The 27,883-nt window shown below is 41.5% G+C and overlaps 1 protein-coding gene across 4 annotated transcripts in view; it reads left to right on the top strand.

Annotated features, from left to right (window-relative positions):
- ADCY4 (adenylate cyclase 4) overlaps positions 1–27,883 on the top strand; it is a 73,996-nt gene that overhangs the window by 16,136 nt on the left and 29,977 nt on the right. For all 4 annotated transcript variants that reach the window (XM_075276739.1, XM_075276737.1, XM_075276738.1 and 1 more), the window contains exons 2-8: positions 2,977–3,342; positions 19,512–19,709; positions 19,794–19,958; positions 24,251–24,400; positions 24,735–24,880; positions 24,974–25,085; positions 25,204–25,331. In XM_075276739.1, the coding sequence (XP_075132840.1) occupies positions 3,160–3,342; positions 19,512–19,709; positions 19,794–19,958; positions 24,251–24,400; positions 24,735–24,880; positions 24,974–25,085; positions 25,204–25,331 (1,082 nt within the window). In that variant the 5' untranslated portion in view covers positions 2,977–3,159. The remainder of the gene's footprint in view (positions 1–2,976; positions 3,343–19,511; positions 19,710–19,793; positions 19,959–24,250; positions 24,401–24,734; positions 24,881–24,973; positions 25,086–25,203; positions 25,332–27,883) is intronic.

Genomic DNA, 27,883 nt, shown 5'->3' with positions numbered 1-27,883 from the left:
CCCATTGAAGTGAATGGGAAGTGCCGGCGTGTACGGCATGAGCAGAGCTTGCCGTATACACCGGCACTTCCCATTCACTTCAACGGGACTGCTCGCAGTGAAAGAAGCAGCCCATTCATTTCTATGGGGAGCGCTCGTATGCCGGCTCCCATAGAAATGAATGTGAAGTGTTCGGCAGCCCTGCTGTAACGCCGGCGTGTACGGCTGTGATACACGCTGGCGTTACTCCGTGTGAATGCAGCCTAAGAATACATAAGGGCAGTGTAGAACAGTGACACACAAGAAGTAAGAAATGTCTCTATCTCCAGCAGAACTGCTTATCACTGTTGTTCATAGTTTGATAAAACAGATATATATTTGAGTAACATTTATAAAATTCATATGAAAATTCAATTATGAAATATTAATACGTTATTTTAAAGCTGGAGTCGGTACATTTCTACCGACTCCAACCAAAACTAACTCCGACTCCGACTCCACAGCCCTGTGTCTAAAGGTATGATGGGGCACTACAATGCCCTGTGGCTGGTTTAAAGAGGACCTATCGCCACCTCCACCAACTCCAGTTCGTTGCTCTCTTTAAAGGGGTTGTTCATATTTGTTTGTTGTTTTTTTTTGTTTGTTTTGTTTTACTATCACCTACCTGAGTACCGTATTTTTCGGACTATAAGACGCACTTTTTTTTCCCAAAATTTTTGGGGAAAAGAAGGGTGCGTCTTATAGTCTGAAGGTGGCGCCTGGCATCCGCTGTAATAGAGAGACGGAAGCCGGTAAGTGATAGACGCCATTACAGGTGCCGGGGCCTGCGACATCGCTGCGCTCCTCTGCCCCGCATGAAGCCAGCAGCGGCAGGGGCTCCTCCGTGCCCCCGCCGCTGGCTTCATGCAGGGGAGAGGATCGTAGCGATGTCTCAGGCCCCGGCGTCTATCCCTCCCCGGCATCCGCCTCTCTAGTACAGCGGATGCCGGGTCAGTATCAGCGGCCCCTTCTCCCCCATACCTGTAAAGTTGCAGGCCGGCTCCTGCGCGGCGATATCGCAGGAGCCGACCTGTTCGGGTGACAGCCGGGAGCCTAATGAAGCTCCCGGGCCTGTCACTGCTATATATTAGTATTGCGGCTGGGTCTATGACCAGCCGTAATACTAATACACAGAATGTCCCATAGACGGCAATACAGTTGTATTGCCGTCTATAGGACTTGCAATCAAGTGACCGCAGGTTCAAGGCCCCGGGGGGAATAAAATAGTGTAAAAAAAAAAAAAAAAAAAAAAAAAGCTTTAAAAATATGAAATAAATAAAAGTTCTAAATCACCTCCTCTTTTTTTTTCAATACAAGGTGATCTAAGCAATAGATATCCCCCAAAATGGTATAACTAAAAAGTACAGCTGGCCCCGCAAAAAAAACGCTCTATGCATCCCCGTACAGCTGCAGGGTCACCTGTCAATGTGGCCTTGCAGCTGTTCCAAAACTACAACTCCCATATATTAAATATTTTACCAGTTTTTGCTTCAAAATTTTTTTTCCCTATTTTCCTCCTCTAAAACCTAGGTGCGTCTTATAGTCCGAAAAATACGGTACATGCAATTTCCCTAAACTGTGTACAAAACTGGAATTTTGACACCGATATCTCCCCACCATCAGAAGGGCAGTCCTTATAGCTCAGCGTTATCGCTAGGTTATGAGGAACCCCTCCCTCCTGACAATACTCAATGAGCTGTAATGCCAGCCTTTCTGACCCTGGCATCGATATCTCCAGCACTGGGGCACATGCCGGGAAAGTCAACAACGCACGATTTGCTTTCTAGTGGTATATAATACCGCACACCTATGAGGACATGAGAGGGACTTTAAAGAGAGTCTGTCATTGGAACCCAGCATAGCTGGCATAGCATAGCTATCAAGCCCCACAGAGTGACCTAAATCTAACAGTGTTTTCCCCTTTGTGAATCAATTCCTCTGTTACTGAAATATCACTTTTTTTTTCTAATATGCAAATGAGCTCTTTGAAAAAATGAGGGCATCGCTGCTTACCTCCATTTAGGCAGTGGCAACACAGCAATATCTCTGCAACTGAGGTACCGATTCACAAGAGGAAAGCACTGATTTATTCAGGTCACTCTAACCTATCTATCTCTGGGGCTTGGTTCTGATGACAAACTAACTTTAAAGCGTTTGGCCACTTTCAGACCAATATTGACAAATGTACAATATAAGTATATACAATTTTCCAATATACTTTCTGTATCACTTCCTCACGGTTTTCTAGATCTCGGCTTACTGTCATTCATTCTGTTATTTCTAGTGGATAAAACACTAACCATGGTCATGTGACTTATGGTCCATGGTCATGTGATGAGCACACAGGTGCACGGCTGATTACCAGGCAGATGTCTGATTATTGTGCTGTGACTGTAACGAGCGGCACCTGTGTGCTCATCACATGACCATGGACCGTAAGTCACATGACCATGGTCAGAGTTTTATCCTCTAGAAGTAACAGAATGAATGACAGCAAGCAGAGATCTAGAAAACTGCGAGGAAGTGATACAGAAAGTATATTGGAAAATTGTATATCTTTTTATTGTACCTTTGTTTGTCAATATTTGTCTGAAAGTGGCCAACCCCTTTAAAGTATATCAATAAAGTTAATTAGTTTTACCATACATATTCACATTTAGTAGGAACTATTGAATTGGGCTGCATCAATACAGTCCTAGTATAAATGCATACAGTGATACCCGATTTTCACCTGTGGATCTGTCTTTGGTGAAAATTGCTGTAAATATCGACCCGATAACAAAACTACATGGCGCAGGTGAAATGATGCCAGACTTGTTAATAGGCCCCTGCTCAGGTATGAGGAAAAAGGAAAACCTTAGAAAGTTGAGATGTCTTAGTAAGTGAGACGATAATGAATGGTTCAGCGGCAAGAACACAAATTGATTATTTTCTGCCTTTTATTTTCTTTCCTTTTAGGCCTTTTTTTCCTTGAAGCCATTTCCCTCAGAAGCGGTGCTAAAACATGTGCCATCTATGGAGGTTATCCAGCTCTTTACTGAGAAATTTGTAAAGGACCTTAAATTATGTTTCATGTCATTCTACCAACTTCATCTTGCGCCTGCTTTTTCCTGGAGCACAAGACAAATCTAGTTGATACAGATGCCAGAGAATAACAGGGCTCACCTGGGCCCTTATCCACCGCGATGGAAAAGTGGAAAAGAAGGTCTTTCCTATGAATCACACTATCGTCTGAGCCAGCAGTACCCAGTGATCCTTCTCCTGCTGCTCATCGTTCTGGCAATATGCTGCGCACTCATAGCTGTTACCTTTGGCACCGGCCGGGTGAGTAGAGCATTAAACTTTCTATCAATAGTACTACTAAGTCAGAGCCTTGGAATGAACAAACAGTTGATTCATATATGTGTGACTATCTCCCAGGGATTACCTTCAAAGAACTCATTCAGGTCTAACTGCCTGTGCGATTTTTGGCTTCTGCCTAATGGAATAAGATTTAGGAAATTCATGTAATAAAGTTGTGATTTGTCAGTTGTTCCCTGTGAAAATTTCAGTCTAATAATGCTGTCTATTAGTGAGACTTGGTAAATCTTGTAACTGCAGGACCAATGCAACATGCGTGATAATCTAACAAAACTGGCAGTATTTGCCAGGGTCTTCCCTGTCATATAGGTCTGATATACTGGTATATGGTCCACTGATCGGTATTGTTCTGTGTATTGCACATGGATGTGTACTTATATGAAATTGGAGTCACAGCAGAAACTGCATATATCTCTATGGCAGCTCCACTATTGTACATAATGAAGTCATAAGACATAGAGATGAGCGACCACTATTCGAAACAGCTGTTTCGAATAGCATGCTCCCATAGAAATGAATGGAAGCGGCCGGCACACACACCGGCCGCTTAACTCCCCGCGTGCCGGCTACGTCCATTCATTTCTATGGGAGCGTGCTATTTGAAATGGCTTATTAAGACACACTCATACTGACACACTTTAAAGGGAACCAGTCATTGATACCCTCAGATAATTATTTGAAAGACGCTGCAACACTCGCATGTGCTCTGGTTTCTTCACTGTGCAGATAATGTCACATGGTACAGCTGCAGCTCAGTCCCTTTCAAGTGAATGGCACTGAGCTGTAATACCAAGCACAACCCCTATACAATGTGCAGAGCTGTGTTTGTAATTCACTGAAGAGCTGCAGTTCTCATAGTCTCTTAAAACAACTGATGGTTGGTGGTCCCAGGTGACAGGATAGGTCATCAGCATTTCTGTTCCTGAAAACCCCTTTAATCCTGATGAGACGCTATGCATGATGAAGCAAAGTGTACTGGCTTTGGCTTCTTCTATACACTGTGCATATGCCAGATGCCACAGGGGCCTGTAATGACATTTCATGGCCTCTTGAAGGTCAATGAATCTAGGACTACATGTTTGAGTTTTCACAACCATCGCAAGCTACTTTACAACTTAATTTTTATTCATTGTGTTGCAAGGTACATATGAAAGAGTGACCGCTTTAGAAAACTATTACTATCCTGTAGAATGCTGTGGCAGCAGAGTAGGGTTGTTGCCTAGGCACATCTTCTGTTCTCGCAAGAGGTTTATTTTATTTATTTATTTATTTATTTATTTATTTATTTATTTTAAACATTTTAAAAGTGTGGCGGGACATTGGACACACTCTGGATTATCAATCATATCCATAGGGGCATGAGTACATTGATGCTTGTATGTCATCTAGTCAAGGTTGGCTGCTCTGATCATTTGGACAGCTAACTTGCATATGGAATAAAAGTCATTTTTAGAAATACCCCTGTGCAGGATTTTTATACATAGTCATGGCCAAAAATTTTGAAACTGTCCAAAAATTTAGATTTTCACAAAGTTTGCGTCTTCAGTTCTTTTATGGCTTTTCATCAGATGTTTCTATATTTACAGCGTCCTTATTTTTGAAGACTTCTAAAATTTATTGTGGCATGCTCGGTATCAGTTTTGGGGCTAAATCCTGACTGATGTCAACTGCTTTTTGCATGTGATCCAAACATTTTGAAGGGGGTTTCAAACTGTTTCAGTCCTCTGCAGGTTAATTCTTGCACACAGAATGTCAATCTGTTCTTGATGTTTTCTTGGAGAGAAATAGTTTCTGGAAGAATGATTTTCTGGAGAAGAAACTGAGCACTACCATGTGTCATGCCAACACTAAAGCATCCTGAGACCATTCATGTGTAGGGGTGCTTTAACTTTGCCTAAGAACACAGCAATAAATGAAGAATGATATTGAAATCCTCCAAGAGCAAGCTCTCCCCTCCAGGAGCAATCTGATGAGCAATCCTATTTTCTAGCATGATGGAACCCCAAGTCACAAGACAAAAGTGGTAACTTAGGGCGGGTTCACACCTGCACCCGGTCTCCGCTTTGTGGGTTTCTGTCTTCTGCCCGAGAAACTGGACAGGAGACAGAACCTAGTGTCCACCCGTGAGCGTCTTGTGCCTCTCCGCGGTGAAACGTGTTTGTTTTTTTTTGTTTTTTTTAACAGGACACAAAGTCCTGCATGTCCGACTTTGTGTTCGGTTAAAAAAAACGGTTTCGCCCGGAGAGGCAGAAGATGCTCACGGGCGGACACTTTGCAAACCCATTCTAGTTGAATGGGTTGGAAAACTGACTGCCTGTTTCCAGCTCCTGTCCAGTTGCTCGGGCTGAAGACGGAAACCTGCAAAGTGGAGACCGGGGTGCAGGTGTGAACCTGCCTTAGGTGGGCGACTCCCTAGATCTCTATCTCATTGAGAATCTGAGGTCAATCCTTAAAATAAATTTGTAGAGACACAAAAATAAGAAACTGCTAACCTCCAAGTACTATCGGATAAGAATGAGTTGCCAGCGGTCAGGATTTGGCCCAGAAGCTGACATCCCATATGCCAGGGTGCATTACAGAAGTCTTGAAAAATAAGGGTCAACATTGTAAATATTACATAAACTTGATGTATTTATCAATAAAAGATTATAATTATACTTCAGTATACCATAGAAATGTCTGATTAAAAGATGTAAAACTACTGAGCAGCAAACTTTAGGCTTGGGCCCCTTGTTGTTGAAATGCTGTGGCAAAAAACACTGTTTTTGGCTGAGGCCACACATTGCGGAAATGCAGCTTCTTTTGTTGCAGATTTTGCTGCGTTTTTTTTTTTTTTTTTTTTTTTTTTTTTTTTTTTGTACCAAGCCTAGGAAAGGCTACAAAAGGAATGGAAATATATAAGAAGTTCTGGCTAATCCCATACACATATTGTAGAAATATCTGCAGCAGACAAGCTGTGTTTTTGAAAATCGCAGCCTATCGTTTATATCTATGGAAACAATGGTGTTCTAGTTTTCAGTATTGGTTCTGTATCAATTCCTCAGTTTTCTAGATCTCTGTTTACTGTCATTCATTGTTTGCTATCAGTGGATAAAGATCAGTCCATGGTCATGTGATGGACGCAAGTGCACAGCTTGTTCTTGAACAGGTCTCTACTTTCTGAACTGAGACTGTAATGCACTGTGCACCTGTGTGTTATCACGTGACCATGGACTGATCTTTATCCACAAGATCACACATCAGTGACAGTCAGGCTACTTCCACATGGTGTTCTTAGGAAGCTATAGACTCCCCCGTCCCTGATTGTTGGCGTTTCACTTCATGTACAGTACAGACCAAAAATTTGGACACACCTTCTCATTCAGAGTTTTCTGTATTTTCATGACTATGAAAATTGTAGATTCACACTGAAGGCATCAAAACTAAGAATTAACACGTGGAATTATATACTTAACAAAAAAGTGTGAAACAACTGAAAATCTGTCTTATATTCTAGGTTCTTCAAAGTAGCCACCTTTTGCTTTAATTACTGCTTTGCACACTCTTGGCACTATCTTGATGAGCTTCAAGAGGTAGTCACCTGAAATGGTCTTCCAACAGTCTTGAAGGAGTTTCCAGAGATGCTTAGCACTTGTTGGCCCTTTTGCCTTCACTCTGCGGTCCAGCTCACCCCAAACCATCTCAATTGGGTTCAGGTCTGGTGACTGTGGAGGCCAGGTCATCTGGCGTAGCACCCCATCACTCTCCTTCTTGGTCAAATAGCCCTTACACAGCCTGGAGGTGTGTTTGGGATCATTGTCCTGTTGAAAAATAAATGATGGTCCAACTAAGCAAAAACCGGATGGAATAGCATGCCGCTGCAAGATGCTATGGTAGCCATGCTGATTCAGTATGCCTTCAATTTTGAATAAATCCCCAACAGTGTCACCAGCAAAGCACCCCCACACCATCACACCTCCTCCTCCATGCTTCACAGTGGGAACCAGGCATGTAGAGTCCACCCGTTCACCTTTTCTGCGTCACACAAACCAAAGATCTCAAATTTGGACTTATCAGACCTCTTAACAGTTGTTGTAGAGATGTGTCTGCTGCTAGAACTCTGTGGGGCATTGACCTGGTCTCTAATCTGAGCTGATGTTTACCTGCGATTTCTGAGGCCAGTGACTCGGATGAACTTATCCTCTGCAGCAGAGGTGACTCTTGGTCTTCCTTTCCTGGAGCGGTCCTCATGTGAACCAGTTTCTTGGTAGCGCTTGATGGTTTTTGCAACTGCACTTGGGGACACTTTCAAAGTTTTCCCAATTTTTTGGACTGACTGACCTTCATTTCTTAAAGTAATGATGGCCACTCGTTTTTCTTTACTTAGCTGATTTTTTCTTGCCATAATACAAATTCTAACAGTCTATTCAGTAGGACTATCACTGTGTATCCACCTGACTTCTGCACAACACAACTGATGGTCCCATCCCCATTTATAAGGCAAGAAATCCCACTTATTAATCCTGACAGGGCACACCTGTGAAGTGAAAACCTTTTCCGGTGACTACCTCTTGAAGCTCATCAAGAGAATGCCAAGAGTGTGCAAAGCAGGAATCAAAGCAAAAGGTGGCTACTTTGAAGAACCTAGAATAGAAGCCAGATTTTCAGTTGTTTCACACTTTTTTGTTAAGTATATAATTCCACATGTGATACTTCATAGTTTTGATGCCTTCAGTGTGAATCTACAATTTTCATAGTCATGAAAATACAGAAAACTCTATGAATGAGAAGGTGTGTCCAAACTTTTGGTCTGTACTGTGCATATAGTGGAATTTTGTGGTTGGCAGATGCGTCCATTAATTTCAATGTGTTCATTCTATGGGTTTTTGAGAAAAAAAAAAAAAGTATCCATATGGTAGCCAGACCCAGTAACCTAGAAAGTAAAGGCAAGTGAGTGAGTAAATGTTGATTTGCAAATTGTCAGTGTTGGGTGCTGTCTGTGAATAACATGTCCAGAAAGTGAGGACAAGTGGAAAAAGAGCAAGGCTAGGTTTATATGATGTTTTCTTGATGCGGTTTTTCTATGCATCTCACCTGTATAGTAAAACTTTTGGTTTTTTGGCTGTTAGGTTATATTCACGCAACTGAGATGCAGAACAGTTATGAAAGATTGTACATTTTTCACAGTCATTTTGTACCCAGGGGCCATTCATGTCCCAGCCCCAGTGGAGATGCCAGCTTCAGCAACGTATAATCGTGCTGGATCTACAAGTGGGTGAATGTGCCTCAGGCTACCATATGGAACCTGTATGCCTCCATGCCCAGCTGTATCTCATCTTGTATCCAGGCTAGCAGTGGCCCAGCAGGGTACTACACCCTCCTTTCAATTGTATACTTTTCTCCAGTAAACTTCTTATTTTGCTCTGACACAGTAATCCCTTAAATGTATCATCATTACATTTACAGATGCCTAATTTCAACTCCTCCTTGGCGCATTATTTTATTTTTTTTATCAGTGTATTTTCAAATCCACCACATAGTTATGGGTGAGACATGTAAAACTTGACCTTTTATAGCTGGTTGGGGATTTTTAATTGGTCTATTTACTTGACTTCATCAAATTTTGTATAGAGAACCATAGTTTCATCTAACACACAAGGTGTAAGGCCAGGATGAACATGACAGCAGACCTGACAGATAAAGTTCAAAGTCCATATTAGTCTGCTCGGGCAAATTCCCTTGTGATTTGGTTAGCGATCTTACGTAATGTACAGTATAAGGACAGTGTGAGTACACAAAACTATTCTTGCTAGTCTAATAAAACCTGTAGATCTGGACCTTACACTTTACCACTTTTTTTTTTCTTTTGCTTATTTACATTCCCTCTTGGCTAAGGACTGAGAACTATCACCTATAACACAGTCTGATCTCATAATCAAAACCTGCTTGCCTTAGGCTACATTCAAACAACTGAGGTGCCATCTTACACGCCAGGGCCACCTGTGTTCACTTAGTCCACCCCCCCCATACATTTCAGTGCACGGAGGGATCTGTGGAAATGGGCAAATATAGGACTTGACCTATACTTTGATAGTGTCACAATCACTGACATTCAGTTCAATGCTACCATGTGCCATCTGTTTAAAAAAAACAAACAAAAAACAGTTGTCACACAGCCATTAATCACTGTTGTGTGAATGTAGCCTTAGGATCCGTGAAAACGGATGTCCCTAGGGGGCAATATGGCTGTGAAGAACCATAAATTTTTATGGGTGGCTGTTTTGCACCTCAGTCGTCTTAATATAGCTTTACTCTCTTCAAGGCACTTATTTTAATTATTGTCTGTCAATCTGTTAAAGGGATATTCCATCTCCAGGGTCATATTTAAATATGGTAATTTTTGTAAATATGCAGCAACTTTCTATAGTATAGGACTTGTAAAAAGCCCTGCTTTGATTTCCTTATTGTGTGACAGATAATTCATGTATGAGAAGATAACCCAGTTACAATAAGGAAATCATGTCTAAGTTTCCTGCATGACTGAGCTGTTCATCACACATGCTATGCCCACCCACCAGCTTGTCATTGAAATTAGGAAGTGGAGAGCTGGTGAAACACCAATGGGAAAACCCCTTTAAGAAAAAACAATGTGTAGTCACTTAGATATCTAATATAGAGATGCAAATAAGACACCATGTGCAAACCCAGCCCTTTTCTCACTGTGCAAACATCAAAAACCCTCATTGTCGCTCTGATTCACTCTCGTCTTAACTATATTACAATTCTCTGCTAATTGATCTTTCTGTTACTAAACTCTCCCCTCTACAATCTGTCCTGAATGCAGCCACCAGACTCTTCTTTCTGTCAGACCGGTACACAGACCCATCTACCTTGTGTCAGTTGCTGCACTAGTTGCCTATCCATCGCAGAAGACAATATAAAATTATCACTCTCACCCATAAATCCATCTACCACGCTGTGCCTCTCTATACCTCCTCCCTCTGCATAGTCTACCATTCTAACCATCCTCTACGTTCCGCAAATTCTCTTAGACCTGTATCTTCTGTTGTCTGAACATCCCACTCCTGACTCCAAGACTTTTCTCGAGTTATACCGTTACTCTGGAATGCTCTACTCCGGAGAATCAAATTAATAGTCAACTATGGCAGCTTCTAACATGCCCTAAAATGACATCTGTTTAGGCAGGTCGATCACATGACCTGATCACATTGTTCTACATTGCTACACTAAGCTAACATTCCTCACATCTTTCCCCCTCCATCTAGACGTTACGCTGCACTCCATGCACTTAGTATCGTATATTCATAGATACTGGCTAGTGACAGGCTCGTATAGCTTCAGATATTAGTTTATCTATTAATGGATGTCTGAACCATTGTACCAAACAAGCCCTCTTACTACCTGTTTCTCCCGATTTCCTCATAGATTGTAAGCTCTCGCGAGCAGGGCTCTCACTCCTATTGTTTGATAGACTATCATTAGAATCCCATATTCCACAAACACCATGTCGGAATGGACTTTAGAAAGGCTATTCTTCTCCCACCTTTAGAATTCTTCTCCACGCTGCTGTTCGGTAGATATTGCCATTTTTCTTCGTTTTCTAATGAGTTTTCTCGCAGCACTGGGGGCGTCTCCTGTGCGGCTTGAAGACTCTCCAGCGCCGCCTCCTTCTTCTACTGGCACACCTCTCCATCACGTCCTCTGCAATGTCTTCTTCCAGTGCTAGTGTTTTCAGGATCTAAATCCCAGGCATGCACAGTCGGCTCTGCCATTGGGCCTCAGGCAGAGCCGACTGCGGATGTCTTTGCGGCAATTTTCTTGTGGCAGCTTACACAAGCGTACTGTGTAAGCAACCACAAGAAAATGGCTGTACTCATTTACCCGAAGAAGACCAGCACCAGAAGAAGACTTCACAGAGGACACAGCAGAGAGGCGTGCCAGTAGAAGATGCAGGAGGCACTGGAGATTTCTCTCGCAGTACAGGGGAACGCCCCCAGTGCTGCGAGAAAACTCATTAGCATACCAAAGAAAATCGAGGATATCTACCGAATGGCTGCATGGAGAAGAATTCTAAAGGTAGGAGAACAATAGCTTTTCTAAAGGCTATTCCGACATATTAAAAACTTGGCACTTTCATGTGTGCCTCCTCCCGTATTTGTTGGATTTTAACCTGGACTGCATTTTACGTATTTGGGTGAGTGCCAAGTTTTTTCCTACTTTACTTCTGATGTCTTGCTACTTTTTTACTTAGAGCACCACCCATTCTTTGTCTATCCCCACGTAGGTCTCTTGACCTGATACACGAGTAGTGCCGCCTACTACCTTTTTTTGTGATATTCCTACATGTTGTTTGTGGAAAATGGGATTCTAATGATAGAATCCCTGTAATTTATTTGTCAAATACTCTGCTCATGTATCCTCTGATCTATAAAGTGCTTTGTAATATATTGGCATTGTATCAATAAAGTTGTTGTTTATTATTTTTGAAGCTGAAGCCCAAGTCTAGTAACATTTTTGCCAACGCCATCAAAATTGGTCCTGACTCCAAATCCGTCTCTAAAGCAACATGGAGAACATTATAGAGAAATATTCAACAGTATTAATGTGAATAAAGCACTTGGGAACAGATAAACATGGTGCTGCAGCTAATAGTACTTTTTCTGTGGGTCTCTCTTTCATTCACATTAGGTTACTCCACCCTACTTTTTCTGGCCCCCTCCTAAACTTAGACATATACTCCATTAGGGAAATTGCCAGTGAGACATGACAGACAAAAAACATACCAGCAAAATCTGCCCTCCAAATAGCCCTCTTTTGTTCCAAGCCCGCCATTTTCCTATACAGCGGTTTACAACTACATATGGGGTATTTCATAACAAATTGTAGTATGCATTTTCTCCGATTAACCGTTTGTGAAATGTGTAAATGTTAAAGCTACATGAACATATTATTGAAAAAAATGTAAATGTGTACATTTCAGCTCTGTTTTGTGTTATTTTTTGTTTTAGCCCTAGAGGGTTAACACATTTCTGGAAACTCTACGTTTTCCACAAAAAAAATCCATAGCCATTGGATATGTCACCATTGTGTTTAGTGTAACGTGATGATGATTCTCTGAGTTGGGGCACATCACAGCCCTTTTTTAGCCAGACCTATCGTCACTTTTGTGCCTGATATTGTAGGCACCATTTAAAAACCATCTAACTCCATAAATGGGTACAGACAAGAAGAATAAAGGTTTGAGAAGGGATATGGATTCTGCATCTCTCTGTTTTGACTCCTCAAAACTGCAAGAAAAATGGGAATACACCCCAAGGCTATAGTTACAGCTTCTTTTTTCTCCAGGCATACATTCTGCACAAAAAAACCAGTTTACTGCTGGAACAGGGTACTGCCTGATACCTGTACATTTTAGATCCTGCTACCGTTTACTTCTATATAAGAAGTAGGTAGTCAAGCTGCGGGAACAGGGCAATTTGGCCACTGTACATGTAATGTACCATGGTCATGTTAAGGAGCGGAAAGAGGAAATGATTACTTGTAGTTTCTTGATTTTCCCATTTCCTCTCTAGCATGAATGCCACTCTCAGGAATGTGGCTCTTGCTTTCCTATAAGAGTTATAAATAAATCTTGTATTACTCTGCCAGTTGCTATAGCTAACAATATGAGCTAACTGGAGAAAACCGCTCAATTAGCTTCTAATTAGTTCCTTGTATAGAATAAGATGCTGCATCTGCACATCTGGAAGGTGCAGTTCAGCAGATACATGGCGGCTGTGTAAAGCTATACAGAAGGCCATTCTGAGATCTTTCCCGAATAATGGAGAGTTACAATCCTCAGTAATTGCTGCGCCGTAATAATTCGTACACATTGATTAACCCCTGGTTATCACATTTAACAAAGGCACGCATTTATTGGAAGGTTTATAGTTGTCTTCAGCTTTCCCATACAGCCATTTGCATTTTCTCTTAACTATGGCTAGTAAAAAAAAAAAATTTAAATAGCTGTTCCTATGGATTTATCGGAACAGGTTTATACAGGTTGAGAAACACCACACCTAATAACATGCTATAACGTGCTGTATTTCCCAAGGTCAATGAGTGTGTACAGTGCTCTGTATTTAAACAAAGGCTTTATATTACAAAGTGGTCCCTGAGGGGACATTTCGGCTACTTGCAATACAAGTTAACATACACATGAAAAACAAGCTTCTGGGCATATGGAAAGAAACTGTGCTAATAGTAGCCATCTTGAGAGCTTCCTTCAGGGACCACTTTGTAACATTAAGTCATTCAACAAATCGTACATGTAACATCTGAGCGTATTTTATATGTGAAATTCCATATAGCTGCCTTTTGTGTGGTTGTGGCCTAAATCTTGAAGACTTAGTGGGGGCTATGTACAAAGGCACCCATTCAGATCTCAAGAACAAAGTGACTCTGGCACTTAAGCTCCTTAGGGCTTGGGCTATTGTTATGCAGGACCTGAGAGATTTTCTGAATTGAGATAAAGGAACACCCCACAGATATGGATATTATCACATTGCATATAAATATATTGTATCTATTTAACTCGGAGCAGTTTGGTTCATGTTTCCTCACTTACTGATGCATAACTAGAAATATTGTTTGCCAAAAGCTTTAAATGGGTTTTGGGTAGTACGATGGCTCAGTGGTTAGCATTGGTGCCTTTCAGGGCCGGAATCCTAGGTCCATGTGCAACATCTGCAAGGAGTTTGTATGTTCCCATGTTTGTGTGGTTTCCTCCCACATTCCATAAATTCACTGATAGGGAATTTAGATTTTGAACCATAGGCCCGGTTCACATCTGCATTTGGGTTTCTGTTCAGGGCGTCCACTTGGGGACCCTCCGAATGGAAACCTATATGCATAAAAAAAAGTAGTTACTGAAGGAAACCCACAGACCTCATAGACTATAATGAGGGCCGTGTGGTTGCCGCACAAAACATGCTGAGAGAAAAGTGCTACTTGCAGCACTTTTTTCTCCGCATTTTTTGTGCAGTAACCACACCGACCCCATTATAGTCTATGGGGTCCAAGGGTTTCCCAGGTAACTGCTTTTTATGCGTATAGGTTTCCATTCGAGGGGGCCCAAAGCGGACTCCCTGAACGGAAACCTGAACGCAGATGTAAAGCGGGCCCTACTTGAGACAATGTTGACTTTATTTGTTAAGCAATGTGGAATAAGATGGTGCTATGCAAGTAAGCAAAATTCAGTAATAAGGATGACCTACCACTATAGAATAGATCATCAGTATCAGATTGGTGGTGGTCTGAAAACTAGCCCCACCAATGACCTGTTTTGAAGGAGTTGAGGTGCCCCCCCCCCACTTCCTTATCCCCAGGCTTACCATTACAGCACAGTATTCACTTGAATGAGACCAATGGACATGCTATTACTGGCTGAGAAATGGAAGTGGTGTTTGCCATGGATCCTTTAAACTCATGTGTTTTTGTTTTTCTGTCAACATAGCCATGTGATGGCTTATTCTTGGCGTGACAAGTTGTACTTTCAGTTGGCACCATTTGGGGTATATAAAATGTTTTGATTTAGCTTTTATTAATGTGTTTGGGGGTCCTTGTGAAAAAAAGCCCTACAATTCGATTAATATTTTTTGCATTTTGTTTTTTACAGCATTCATTCTGTATTAAAAATTACATAGAAACTTTGTTTAGTGGTTCATTGACTAGAGCAACATCATATTTATGTTGGTTTTTATGTTTTGCCACTTTGAAAAAATATGTTTCATTTTGAAAAAAAATTAAACAGTTTCCTTGGGGGTCACTGTGTTTTGACTTTTATAATGTTTTTGCTGTTGTTTTGATGGAGCTATATGAGTGCTTTTTTTTTTTTTTTTTTAAATCACTTATTATTGCTATCTATATATGGGTGAGTGGTTTGGGGGTACAATAGTCCTTGGGGTTTCGTCATTCTCCTCGTTTGGTGGCAGGTGGACAATGGACATGTGGGTATGGGCGGGCGGCTTGTTGAGTGGCTGGGTGATTTGGGGTACAATAGTCCTTGGAGTCTCATCTTCCCCCTCATTTGTTGGCAGGTGGATACATATTGGGCAGCGATCTCCATAGTGGACTCCTCTTCTCCCAGTAGGATGTAGAGTTTCCTCTTCTCGTCTACAGATGTGAAGTCTCGGATGTGGGCTGAGTCTTTGTATTGGGTGACCCTGATGGCAGAGTATTTGGTGCAGTGTAGTATGAAATGGGTCTCATCTTCTAGGGCCCCTTGGTCGCAGTATTAGCACAGTCTGTTTTCCCCTGGCTTATACATCTGCCTGTGCCGCCCCATTTCTTATTCTAGGCGATCAGTCTGTACCGGCTCAGGGTCTGGCTGTCTGGACGTCTGCACTGCCTCGCCATGCCTTCTTTCTGTAGGTGCCCCCCCCCCCAAAGCTCCATCTTCAGATCTCTCCTGTTTTCTATTCATACTTTGCCAACTCATAGAATCTCATGGTTTTCAATACCATTGCTACCCCAACAATACTCAAATATATCTCTCTGGATCCAAAGGAAAAATATGTAGACTGTAGCTCACCATATTTCTTTTGTAGGGATCCTCTGGGTGCACGACTATAAAGCCTCTGGACCTGTGAGTCATGAAACTTGCATGGAGAAAGCAGAGAGTAGTCCGCACTGCATCGGGTGTCCTTAAAATATAACTTTTAATCCAGCATGATTAAAATATAGTTGAAAAAATACAAAAAAAAGTGACAGATGGAAAAAACATACAAAGAGATTAAAAACCGCTGACGCGTTTTGGTTTTTTTTTCCATCTGTCACTTTTTTTTTGTATTTTTTTTCAACTATATTTTAATCATGCTGGATTAAAAATTATATTTTAAGGACACCCAGTGCAGTTCGGACTACTCTCTGCTTTCTCCATGCATATCTCTCTGGACCAGACATTACAGCTCTGTTGCCCACAGTTCCAGAATATCGAGCATCCATAGCCTCTTTCCTCTCTTCCCACTTTCTCATACTCCAACATGGAGAATACAGAGTTCGTCATCTTCACCCCACCTTGCACAGCTCTCCTACCTGACCCATCTATCAAAGTTAATGATACTACACTGACCCCAGCCCCACAGGTCCGTTGCCTTGTTATATCCTTCAACTCAAACTTATCCTTGAACTTGAACTTATCCTTCAATCTGCACATCCAAGCCCTCAATACCTCCTACTTCCTCCAAATCAAGAACATTCATCAAATCCACTCCTTCCTCACCCTTGAAACTACAAAAAGCCAGTCCATTCCCTCTTAAACAGCTGTAACAACCTTCTATATAGCCCCCCCCCCAGTAAATGCCTAATCTTGTAACCTCTGATCATCTTAAGACCTCCTACTCCGCTCTTCACACAACTGTCTCCAAGACTTCTCCCATACTCTGTAACTCACTACCACAACACTTAACTGTCCCCCACAAGCTTCAATTAGACTCATCTCTTCATGAAGGCCAGCAGTCTTCAATAATGCTACTGCCATCTCCCCTCCATCTGAACAATTCCACAAATTAGATGACACACTGAAGCAATATTGTCCGTTTTTGCGGAGATACAGCACTGCTGACACACTGTTCGCAAAAACTTTACAGTATTTTGAAAATACGCACTGTCGTCTGCCAGGATGCCTAAGCTCAGTTAATTATGCTCTAAAAATAAATAATAATAATCATAAGACCACCTTTGTAAAAAAAAAAAAAAAAAAAAAAAAAACCACTTTCATGCAATTTTTGTTGGTCGTCTCAAAGTTCTACCTGCAATTTCATACAGACTGAACTTATCCTTATCAGACCTGCTATTACACTCTGAGATCTGAAGAGAACCAAGAGTATAATGGCCATTCTGGTTCGGCTGTGTCTGAACAAAACCACCAGGCGAACTCTTTGCCCAACATATAATCATACAGTGATAGGGACATGGTTTATAAGGGATGGAACCTGATTTACTGTTAGTATTATATTTTAGGAACAGGGTGGTTTATATTAAATTTCTTTACATTATGTACTTCTAAACAAATGTAAATCTTTTATTTTATTTACTTTTTTTTTTAATACATTGTTTGTTTGTTTGTGTTTGTTTTTTTTTTACTATATTGTTTCCTGTCCCCCAAGGAGACTAGAACCTGGGATTTCTTGAACGTCTGTATTGCAGTACATTACACACAGGCTCCCAGTATGGAAAGATAGACAGGAAGTTGTTCATTGACTTCCTGGCTGCTGTGGCAACTCATTGGGTCCTGCAATTTCATCCAGGGTGCTAAAGGGGGAGGCAATCTGACCTGCTAACCACTCAGGTGTCATGACCGCTAATGATCGTGGAATCTGAGGGATTAAGCAGCTTGATGCAACTGAGAATCACACGTTAGGTTGCAGGAACAGCTCCTATGCCCACAATATAACAGCGCCATACTATTAAGGTGCTCAGAGTTAACTAAATGCTCAGTGTAATGTAATATTATGGCGCAGAACGTGTTAATTGAAGTATTCTATTGTTAAGTGCCTATTAAAAGCAAACGTTCCCAAACTTTCATACCTTGTGCCACACCCAACTTTGTGATGGGTAGGAGCTACATTTAGGTTAAGGCCCCATGTAGTGAATAGCTACCAAAGGAAAGAGAAATATATAGTAAGCTCTTATACTTTTACCTACTGCCTAATCCATTTCTGACTTTGGCTCAAAAAACCGCAGCAAAATCTGCAACGATAAAAGCTGTGTTTCCGCAACATAGGGACTTAGCCTTAAAGGAGTTTTTACCATCAGTCCGGGTCCCCATGTGACGTAAACACTGCTGTTTGAAATTGGTGGAAATGCTGCGGCAAAAACTGGCATTTTACATTCTCTGTAAAGCGGATGGGATTGTAGAAAAATACGTACAACGGAAATGTTGTGATTTCCAAAACAGTCGCTATTTTGGAATTCACAGCATATCCGTTACAGCGCCAGCACCTTAGGTGATCTGTGAGCCCAAAAGATCTGCATGGGAATGAGCAGTGGTGCACATGCTTGGTAACTGCTCTATCTACTTCTGTGCCACTAATGAAATGGGCCATTCAGGAAGTCCCATAGATGTGAATGGAACACTAGCCAAGCCTATACCACGTTGCTTCCCTGTAGGCCTTGTTTTATACTGATACCAGTGGTGGTATCCCCCAGCAGTCAGACACCACAAGTTTGTACAAAATGTATTCAGTGAGCAGAAACACAAAGTGACATATAAATTTGCAGACTCATTTTTAGGATTCATGTGGTGAGCTGCATCATGGAAGGCCTTGAGCCACTGGTTGGAGACAAGTGATATAAGAACACATACGCAGCATTACTGCTGGAAATCTGCAACAGAAAAAAACGCCACATGGTAGTTTATTTTTGTTCATTTCATTCAAGGAATGCTGCAAATTTCATTCTTTCCAAATGGGGAAATGTTGTAAAGTTCAGCATCAGCCAAAACTCCACAAAAAAAAGAAGAAAAAGCTTTACACAAATTTGTGATGGGGAAAACAGGCTTAGAGTGAATTAAAAACATAAAACTTCTCTCACTGTTCAAGCTCCACCAAATCTCTGATCCTTGCTGGTCTTCGTTTCTTGGTTGCCGGTAAAGCCCACTCAGCCAGTTATTGCCTGCCATTTCCTGTGTATTGAAAAAGGGCTAGCAAGTAGAACCACTAGTGCGTGCTGAGGGGAATAGCGCTTCCTTTATGCTTTTAACCCATTAACAAACAAAACCTTGATGGACAACTTTCTTTAATGCCTTTCTATCCACTCGGCATAGCCATGACTAGCTAGTATTTTCTAGGTATCTATCACATAATGAGGCTGTACCTTGCTGTATTATACATATGTTGGTGTAGCTGTACTTTAGGTGAGATGCTCAATTCAAAAACATGGCAACCCTTACTTCTATGTCTTGTCCTAACAACACGTGGAAAGTGTTTTGGCAATTTGTTTTATGTAAATAGTGAGCAAGGTCTTACATGCAGTCTAATGTACCAACACAAATTTTCTTTGTATTTAGTGTAGTTTTTTTTTTTTTTTTGTTTTTTTGAGTTTTATTGGTTTTTTTCACTGTGGTGTTTATGTTTTTGTATTCACCTCTGTAGACTTTCTCGGACAACGTGGGATTCTTAATAAGTGTTTTCTGCGCCCTGGGAGTGTTCGCTTTACTCTTCATTCTGGTGTGCATAAAAAATGTCCTGGAGAAGGGTATGCAGCTGTTGGCTGTTATCATCTGGGGATGCTTGGTCGCCATGGGCTATGCATTTATATTCACTAGCAGCATTGTGACTCCATGGGATCAGGTAGGTGGGACAATGTATATGGCAAAGTTTTATAAATGATGTAAACTTCGGCTTATATAAATGTACTTTGTGTCTTCCGTTAAGGTCTACTGGACGCTGTTTGTGATTGTCAGCCTGTACACCATGCTACCTTTATGTATGAAAGGGGCAATCTTTGCTGGCCTTAGCTGCTCTGTCTCACATATCATTGTTCTGAGTGTTTATGTTTCTTCAACAAGTCATCAACCTGCTGGAGAATTTGCCTTGCAGGTAGGAATCTTTCTAGTCCATAGTAGATCACAACTCATTCCCCTTGCTATTGTAAAGCTTATAGGATGTTTCTATATTCATTGCTCCAAGCCTAAATAAAATCACTTGGGAGCCTTTTAGTTTCATTGTGGTCACCAAAATAAAATCAACATTATTACATGTGAAATAAAGAAAGCATGTACTTTAGAGTGTGCACTGAGCCATTTAGTATTTCCATTAGACTGTGGATGGACTCCGAGCAGGGTTTACTCAAGACTGGACTGAGTAAGGCTGTGCAGATTCTGTCTAATACAGGCAAAGAGAAAAGTCCTGCATTATAGTCTATGGTGTCCACGGGGAACAGCTTTTTAAGCAGACCCAAACCATGGAGACTCGAGCGCTACTGTGAACCTAGCGATACTGAGAAGCTTTCATAAGATGGTATTCTCTATGTTCTGCCTACCCTAACTGCCACTACAGGAAGCTCAGTTCTACAGCATAGTCTTTATAAGTAATAACATGGTATACAGTAAGCTCCCATGCAACCCCAACTGGTAGAATTCTATGGGATCTGGCTACCTATGTATATGTTGTCAGCAGTGGCATCATATACATGGGCTGGATGTGGCCATAACATGGACTAGGCATATATGCTGACAGCAAAAATAGAGAGGCCAGCAATTTCAGTGAATGACTGGTGTACTGGGCGGAAGCTAAAGAACAACGCAGAGCTGTCAAAGTAAATGATTATAAATGTAGTTTGGCGCTAACTACTTGAGCTCTGATATGCCCACACCAAAAGTGCAGAAGAAAACCAAGTACAGTGTGTTTGGTGCATCAAATGGATAAAATGCTAAAAACTATGAATCGGCCAGTAATAGGTCATTATTTGATTAGTACTTTGGTCTTTCGCCCTCTGTTGATATTTTTGATCTTCTGGATAGTCCATTTAATTCTGTGTCAACTCAGCAAGCCAACAGACTGATAAAATCTCTTTGGCGACTTTGACACTTAGGCTTCCAAGTCTAAACGTTTAGGTGTCAAATAATGTCTTGTGGGTCATTCCATATCAAGTGACTCAAAAATGAATATTTTTTTTTACCTGACGTCTTTAGATTTTTTTTATTATTTATTTTTATGAAGTCCAACTTAAGTTAATTACAAATTAAAAGTTTTGAATTTTTTTCTTCATCCGTTAATTTTTTACAGACTTCTGAAGTTTAAAAAAGCGCAGATTTTGGCCTGGTATGGCTTTACATTTTTTATCATATCTCAGGCTAGAATTAAGATAAAGAGGTTGGAGAGGCATCATTTTTCTCAGAACGCTACCGGCTTTCATTTGATAGGTCACAAGATGATGTTTCTTTATATTTTGTTATGGAAAAATCAAATTCAAAATTTCGAAGCACAATTGTGAAAAAAACCGTATGTTTTAAAATTGTGAAAAAAAATGCATGTGTGTTACTAGTGTTCTTGGTAAGCCTTGAATCATCTGATTTTATGTTTGTGTGAACTTCTTCCTTTGTTTCTTTTCAAATTACAACTTGCTGAATTCAACATTTAGATGCAACAATAAAGGAACATAAAAAACAAATCCTGTAAGTGCCAGAATAAATACATCTTATCATCAGAACACAACTTGTTCAGCATTTTCAACCAGAATGCATTGAACAAACCAAAAGAAAAAAAGTGATCAGATCCTCAAGTGGGATTTTCTAAATACAGTTTCATCCTAATATATAACAAGATTAAAGAACCAATATTTGTAACACCTATTTCTACATGTACCGTAATAATTTTTTTTTTTTATTATATCACTAAACATGTAATTTATTAAGAAGAATAGTCCAGTAGTTACTACTGGCCTTTTATCATCAATTTGTCCTTTCTAGTGAGTGAAAGGTAATCTTGCCCATAAGCGCTTACTAGCAATATGTCACAGAGTATGTCCGGCCTGTCATGGTGTTCGGCTCCACCTGAGTTAAAGGGATTCAATCATTAAAATGACATTTTTTTCCCCCTAAGGGGGCCTTCACACGGAGTTTATGCTCTGCTAATTCTGAACGTAAACTCGTTCAGAGTGAGTGGTGTAAAAAACAGATCCCATTGAATTCAATGGTTGCCGGCATATGCTCGCTACCCATTGAAATCAATGGGATGCTTTTTTACCTATTGCTTTCAATGTGATGCGCGCGTATGCCAGCACCCATTCAAGTCAATGGAATCTGTTTTTTACGCCGCTCACTCTGAACGACTTTTACTTTCAGAATGAGCGGAGCGTAAACTCCGTGTGAAGGATCCCTAAGACGTAGGAATAGCCTTAAGATAAGCTATTCTCCTACCTTTAGATGTCTTTACCGCAAAGCTATTCGGTAGAAATCCCGGTTTTCTTCTGTATGCAAATGAGTTCTCTCGCAGCACTGTGGGTGTCTTCCCAATGCTGCGAAACAACTCTCCAGCGCCGCCTCCATCTTCGCCTGGAACAGCCTCTCCCTGCATCGTCTTCCGGCACTGGCTTCAAACTTCTGGGCATGTGCAGTCGGCTCTGCCGTCGGGCCTCGGGCAGAGCCGACTGCACATGACAGCGGCCATTTTCTTGTGGCTGCTTACTCCAGCTTACTGTGTAATCAGCCACATTGAAATAGCCGCTTACACCAGTTTACTGTGTAAGTGGCCACAGGAAAATTGCCACGGGCATGCACAGTTGGCTCTTCCCGAGGCCCAACGGCAGAGCCGACTGCGCATGCCCAGAAGTTTGAAGCTAGTGCCGGGAGAAGAAATGTCATTTTAATGATTGAATCCCTTTAATATCTGATTTTTGTTAATTTTTAAATGTCTGGTTTTCTTGGATACACAAAGGGTGATGCTGGACCAGAAGGATGCAAAAAAGTCAATTCTACGTCTTCATTTTCACAATCTTTGGAGAGTACGCTAGCAGTCATCAGCGCCGATCATATTCACAGGTCACAGAACTAGTTATGTCATCCATTGCCAATCTTGTGCCGCCTTCTAACACTTCATGGACTTCACTGTCATTGCTGAATGTAAAAATCCTTGTTTTTATTTCTGTTTCACTACATGGAATGACAGTGAGGTGTTGCTGAGTCCCTTTGATGGGTTCTGCTTCATGTAACCGATGTTTTAACAAACTCTCCTCCTCTTCGTAGTCAGGGCATGTACGTTCTGAAGCTCTGTCTGACTTCGTGACTCTGCAGTGGATAGATACTTCACATGACTGACAGAGTGCTGGCCTGTCAAGGACACAGACAGTAACTGATGGCTATCAGTTAGTGTCCGTTATATGTCCATTGGACATAAACCACAAGGGTAAAAAAAAAAAAAAAAAAGTCCTGCATGTATTATTTTTTTTTTGTCCGCTTGAAAAAGTGGACATGGTTTTAAAAGGACACAAACAGATACTGGAGTACAGAAGATAAAATCCCATTGAAACGAATGGAAAATGCAAACAGACCGGCGAGTGTCTGTTGCTAAAATCTTGTACGGACAATAACCATGGACACTGCTGAGCGGACACCAACGGTAGTGTGAATACCTCCTAAGCTGTAATATAATAAAATAATACAATAATATCTAAAAATCCTGGATTATTTAGTAAATATGGACCCCCACACTTTTAGACCACAGGCTGATCAGATCTGAATTCAAGATTTTTGAATCGATACTGTAATAGTTATATTTTAAAATATGATCCCATCGCGATCCCAACTTGAATTTTGGCTCGGAGCATAGCAGACACATGTGCATTTTTGGAAATTTTTAAATTAAAGGGTTTTTTTAGGAAATGCGTTTTAAAATTTTGTGTTTGTGTTCGCATGGGTAAAATATTAACAAAGATACTCTTGTGACGTATCTGGTGAAAGCCTGTACAGTTCTGAGTAGAATGGTGTTTATTTTGTTTCTCTATATTTTTTCTAGCCTGAGTTATGAGGAGAAATGTAAAGGTGGCAACACAGAAATTCGCACTTTCTGAACTTGGAAAATCAATGAAAAATCAAACAAAATTTCTAGAATTTTTTTTCTTCACATTTTGCATTCTCTGACACACTATTACCAAATAACAAAATCTCAAAAGAATTAAAATATAGAGGTAAAAATCATTGGCTCACTTGACATGGGATGACACTTTTGGGTTCTTTTTAGTCACCATCTAGAGCCATGGTGTGAATGACCAACTTGTAATGGGTTATTAAATATCTAATGCTTTTAATTTGTTTTGCCTGTTAAAAAAAAATCTGATTTAATAAGCAGATTGTTCTAGACCATATTTTACTGGTTGTCACACCTTTCTGCAGATTATAGCAGATGTAGTCATCTTGCTGTGTGGTAATGTAGTTGGAGGTTACCACAAACGGGTCACCGAAAGTGCATTAAAGGACACCTACCATGAAGCTATCAACTTCATTCATTCTCGACGCAAATTGTACTCGCAGGAGAGGCAGCAGGTACTGTAGAATTTTGTTCCACTTCCCACTGTTAGCCATATGTAAGTGTACTGTGCGGGAGTTATTTCTGTTTTTCTGTTTGTTTCCTACAATTAACCATATTCTCCATTATTGTAGACTTGCCGCTTATTTTGTTAAGTTTCTCATGTTCGCTTTCCGTTATTGGTAATTTTATCAATGTGTTTTTTTGGGTTTTTTTGTTTGACATACTGTGCAACACTTTCTAAGTAGTATCGATAAGGAGCTGCATGCAATCGATATTGCACTCATGCTTATTAGTTTTAGCACATTTATTGGCTCCAAGATTCTGAGGTGTCTTGTGTTCCTGCTCCAGGAACAGCTGCTGCTTTCAATTCTGCCACAGTATATTGCTACCGAGATGAAAGAAGAGATCATAGCGAGATTAAAAGAAAAGCGACCACAGCAAGAAAGCACAAACAACTTCCATAATCTTTATATCAAGCGGCACAAGGATGTAAGGTGTGTAAAAGTGAATCTTAGCCTAGGCTGTAATGTAATATGTATTTTCTTTTGGTTTTTTTTATTCAGATAAATTACATTCATGTCTTGCAGCATCCTATATGCAGATATTGTGGGCTTCACACTACTTTCCAGTGAGTGCTCCCCCAAGGAATTAGTGCTTATGCTGAACGAGCTTTTTGGAAAGTTTGACCAGATTGCAAAGGTACTGAATGAGTAGATGACTGCTTAGATTTACATAGGTATAAATGTGAACGTAGAATGTTCTATCATTTTTACACAAAAAAAATGTGCAGGCTAAGGCAATGTTTTGTCTTCTGCAGGAAAATAACTGCATGCGCATCAAGATTTTGGGTGACTGCTATTACTGTGTGTCAGGGCTACCAGAATGCTTACCAAACCATGCCAAAAACTGCGTACAAATGGGCTTAGATATGTGCCAGGCTATTCGGTGAGAACATTTATGATATTCCTGTAGTGTTCTGGTGTGTAATTCTTTTTTGCATTGTGTTTGTAAATCGGGAATCTTCTTATAAGCTGAAGAATGTCAGTGTGAACTGCAAAATTTCTGCTTAGTATAAGGGAAATAATTGATGGCCTGGAATGATCCTGCATTTGCCCCGGTAATGCACTTATTTAAAAGAAGTTGACCACCTCCCCCAAGCATATTCAAGTTTGACCACCTTGTTACAGAACACATTACAGTGATAAAAAACATACTTTTGTTATATCACTTTTGTATACTTAGAGACTTTGAAGTCTTGTGCAGATGAGGCAGCTCTTCATCAGCTCCCAGAGCACTGCTCTTGCCATTCAGACCCCTACTATCTCCTGCATGTCCAACTCCATGCAGTGAGCTGATCCTCCAACTGTTAAGATAACGCCCCCCATACTTTATTATCAAGATCGGGGCCCCAGGGCCAAGACCTGCCCTGTTGCTCCAACTACCTTCAAAATGCTTTACTGCGAATCAAAAATAAAGTGACATACATAACAGAGGTATGATGATTATCACTGTAATATGATCTGTAATGTGGTGGTTGCACCTGAATGCTTGAGGTAGGTAGATTTCCATTAACCCTTTCCTGGTATCGTTTATACTATTATGGCATATCTTCAAACATGGTAACCACTCAGGAACTGAGTGGCTGCCAAGACTCTGCTGCATTATATAAGATAAGAAAAGATAATCCTTTAATAGTCCCATCCTGGGGAAATTTCAGTGTGTTACAGCAGCATGATAATACAGATACAGGATAATAAACAGTAATATATTCAGAAGGAGACACATAAGCTGAGAAAAAAATATTTTACTAGGAATCCATAGCAGCTAAGGAAGAAAAGAAAGAAGACTTCAGGATCATTTAGCTCTCTCTCTTTGCCTGGTCTGATGTAGATTATACAGCCTGATCGCGGTTGGGAGGAACGACCTCCGATAGCGCTCCTTCTCACATTTGGGGTGAAGCAGACAGTCACTTACAGTGCTGCCAAGTGCCGTCAAGGTCTCATACATGAGGTGCGATTTATTCTCCCGCATGGAGCTCACCACGGACAGTATCCTTCTGTCACCCACCACCTGTATTGGGTCCAGGGGGCTCCCCAGGACAGAGCTGGCCCTTCTAATCATCCTGCCAAGTCTATTTCTGTCCCTGGTTAATATACAGCTCCCCCAGGAGGCTACACTGAAAAAGAAGGCTGAAGCAACCACAGAGTTGAAAAAGGCCCTAAGAAGTGGCCCTTGGACTCCAAAGGCCCTCAGCCTCCTGAGCAGGTAGAGCCTGCTGTGACCCTTTCTGTGCAGCACATCCAGATCGCCGGCCCAGTCCAGTTTATTATTGAGGAGCACACCCAGACACTTATAGGTCCTGACTATTTCAATGCATGTCCCTTGGATCTCCACCGGGGTCGGGGCACTTCTCCGTTTCCTCCGGCCAATCAGCGCTGGCTCTGCTGGAGGAGGCGGAGTCTAAGATCGCTCCACACCAGTCTCCATTCAGGTCCGACCTTAGACTCCGCCTCCTCCAGCAGAGCCAGCGCTGATTGGCCGAATTCCATACTCTGGCCAATCAGCACTGGCTAATGCATTGTATTGGCTTGATGAAGCAGTGCTGAATGTGTGTGCTTAGCACACACATTCAGCTCTACTTCATCGGGCTAATAGAATGCATTGGCCAATCAGCGCTGGCCAATGCATTCTATTAGCGTGAACTGAGTTTGCACAGGGGTTCTAGTGCACCCTCGGCTCTGCTACATCAGATTGCTACATCTGATGTAGCAGTGCCGAGTGTGCATCAGATGTGTAGTTGAGCAAAACTGACTCAGCACTGCTAAGTCTGCATTCGCATAGGAATGCATTGGCCAGCCTTCGGCCAATCAGCGCTGGCTCTGCCGGAGGAGGCGGAGTCTAAGGTCGGACCTGAATGGAGACTGGTGTGGAGCGATCTTAGACTCCGCCTCCTCCAGCAGAGCCAGCGCTGATTGGCCGAATTCCGTACTCTGGCCAATCAGCACTGGCTAATGCATTGTATTGGCTTGATGAAGCAGTGCTGAATGTGTGTGCTTAGCACACACATTCAGCTCTACTTCATCGGGCTAATAGAATGCATTGGCCAGCGCTGATTGGCCGAATTCCGTACTCTGGCCAATCAGCACTGGCTAATGCATTGTATTGGCTTGATGAAGCAGTGCTGAATGTGTGTGCTTAGCACACACATTCAGCTCTACTTCATCGGGCTAATAGAATGCATTGGCCAATCAGCGCTGGCCAATGCATTCTATTAGCGTGAACTGAGTTTGCACAGGGGTTCTAGTGCACCCTCGGCTCTGCTACATCAGATTGCTACATCTGATGTAGCAGTGCCGAGTGTGCATCAGATGTGTAGTTGAGCAAAACTGACTCAGCACTGCTAAGTCTGCATTCGCATAGGAATGCATTGGCCAGCCTTCGGCCAATCAGCGCTGGCTCTGCCGGAGGAGGCGGAGTCTAAGGTCGGACCTGAATGG

The sequence above is a fragment of the Leptodactylus fuscus genome, chromosome 1, assembly GCF_031893055.1.
Source record: "Leptodactylus fuscus isolate aLepFus1 chromosome 1, aLepFus1.hap2, whole genome shotgun sequence".
In the NCBI taxonomy this organism is placed as follows: Eukaryota; Metazoa; Chordata; class Amphibia; order Anura; family Leptodactylidae; genus Leptodactylus; species Leptodactylus fuscus.
This window is presented reverse-complemented; position numbering and strand designations above follow the sequence as displayed.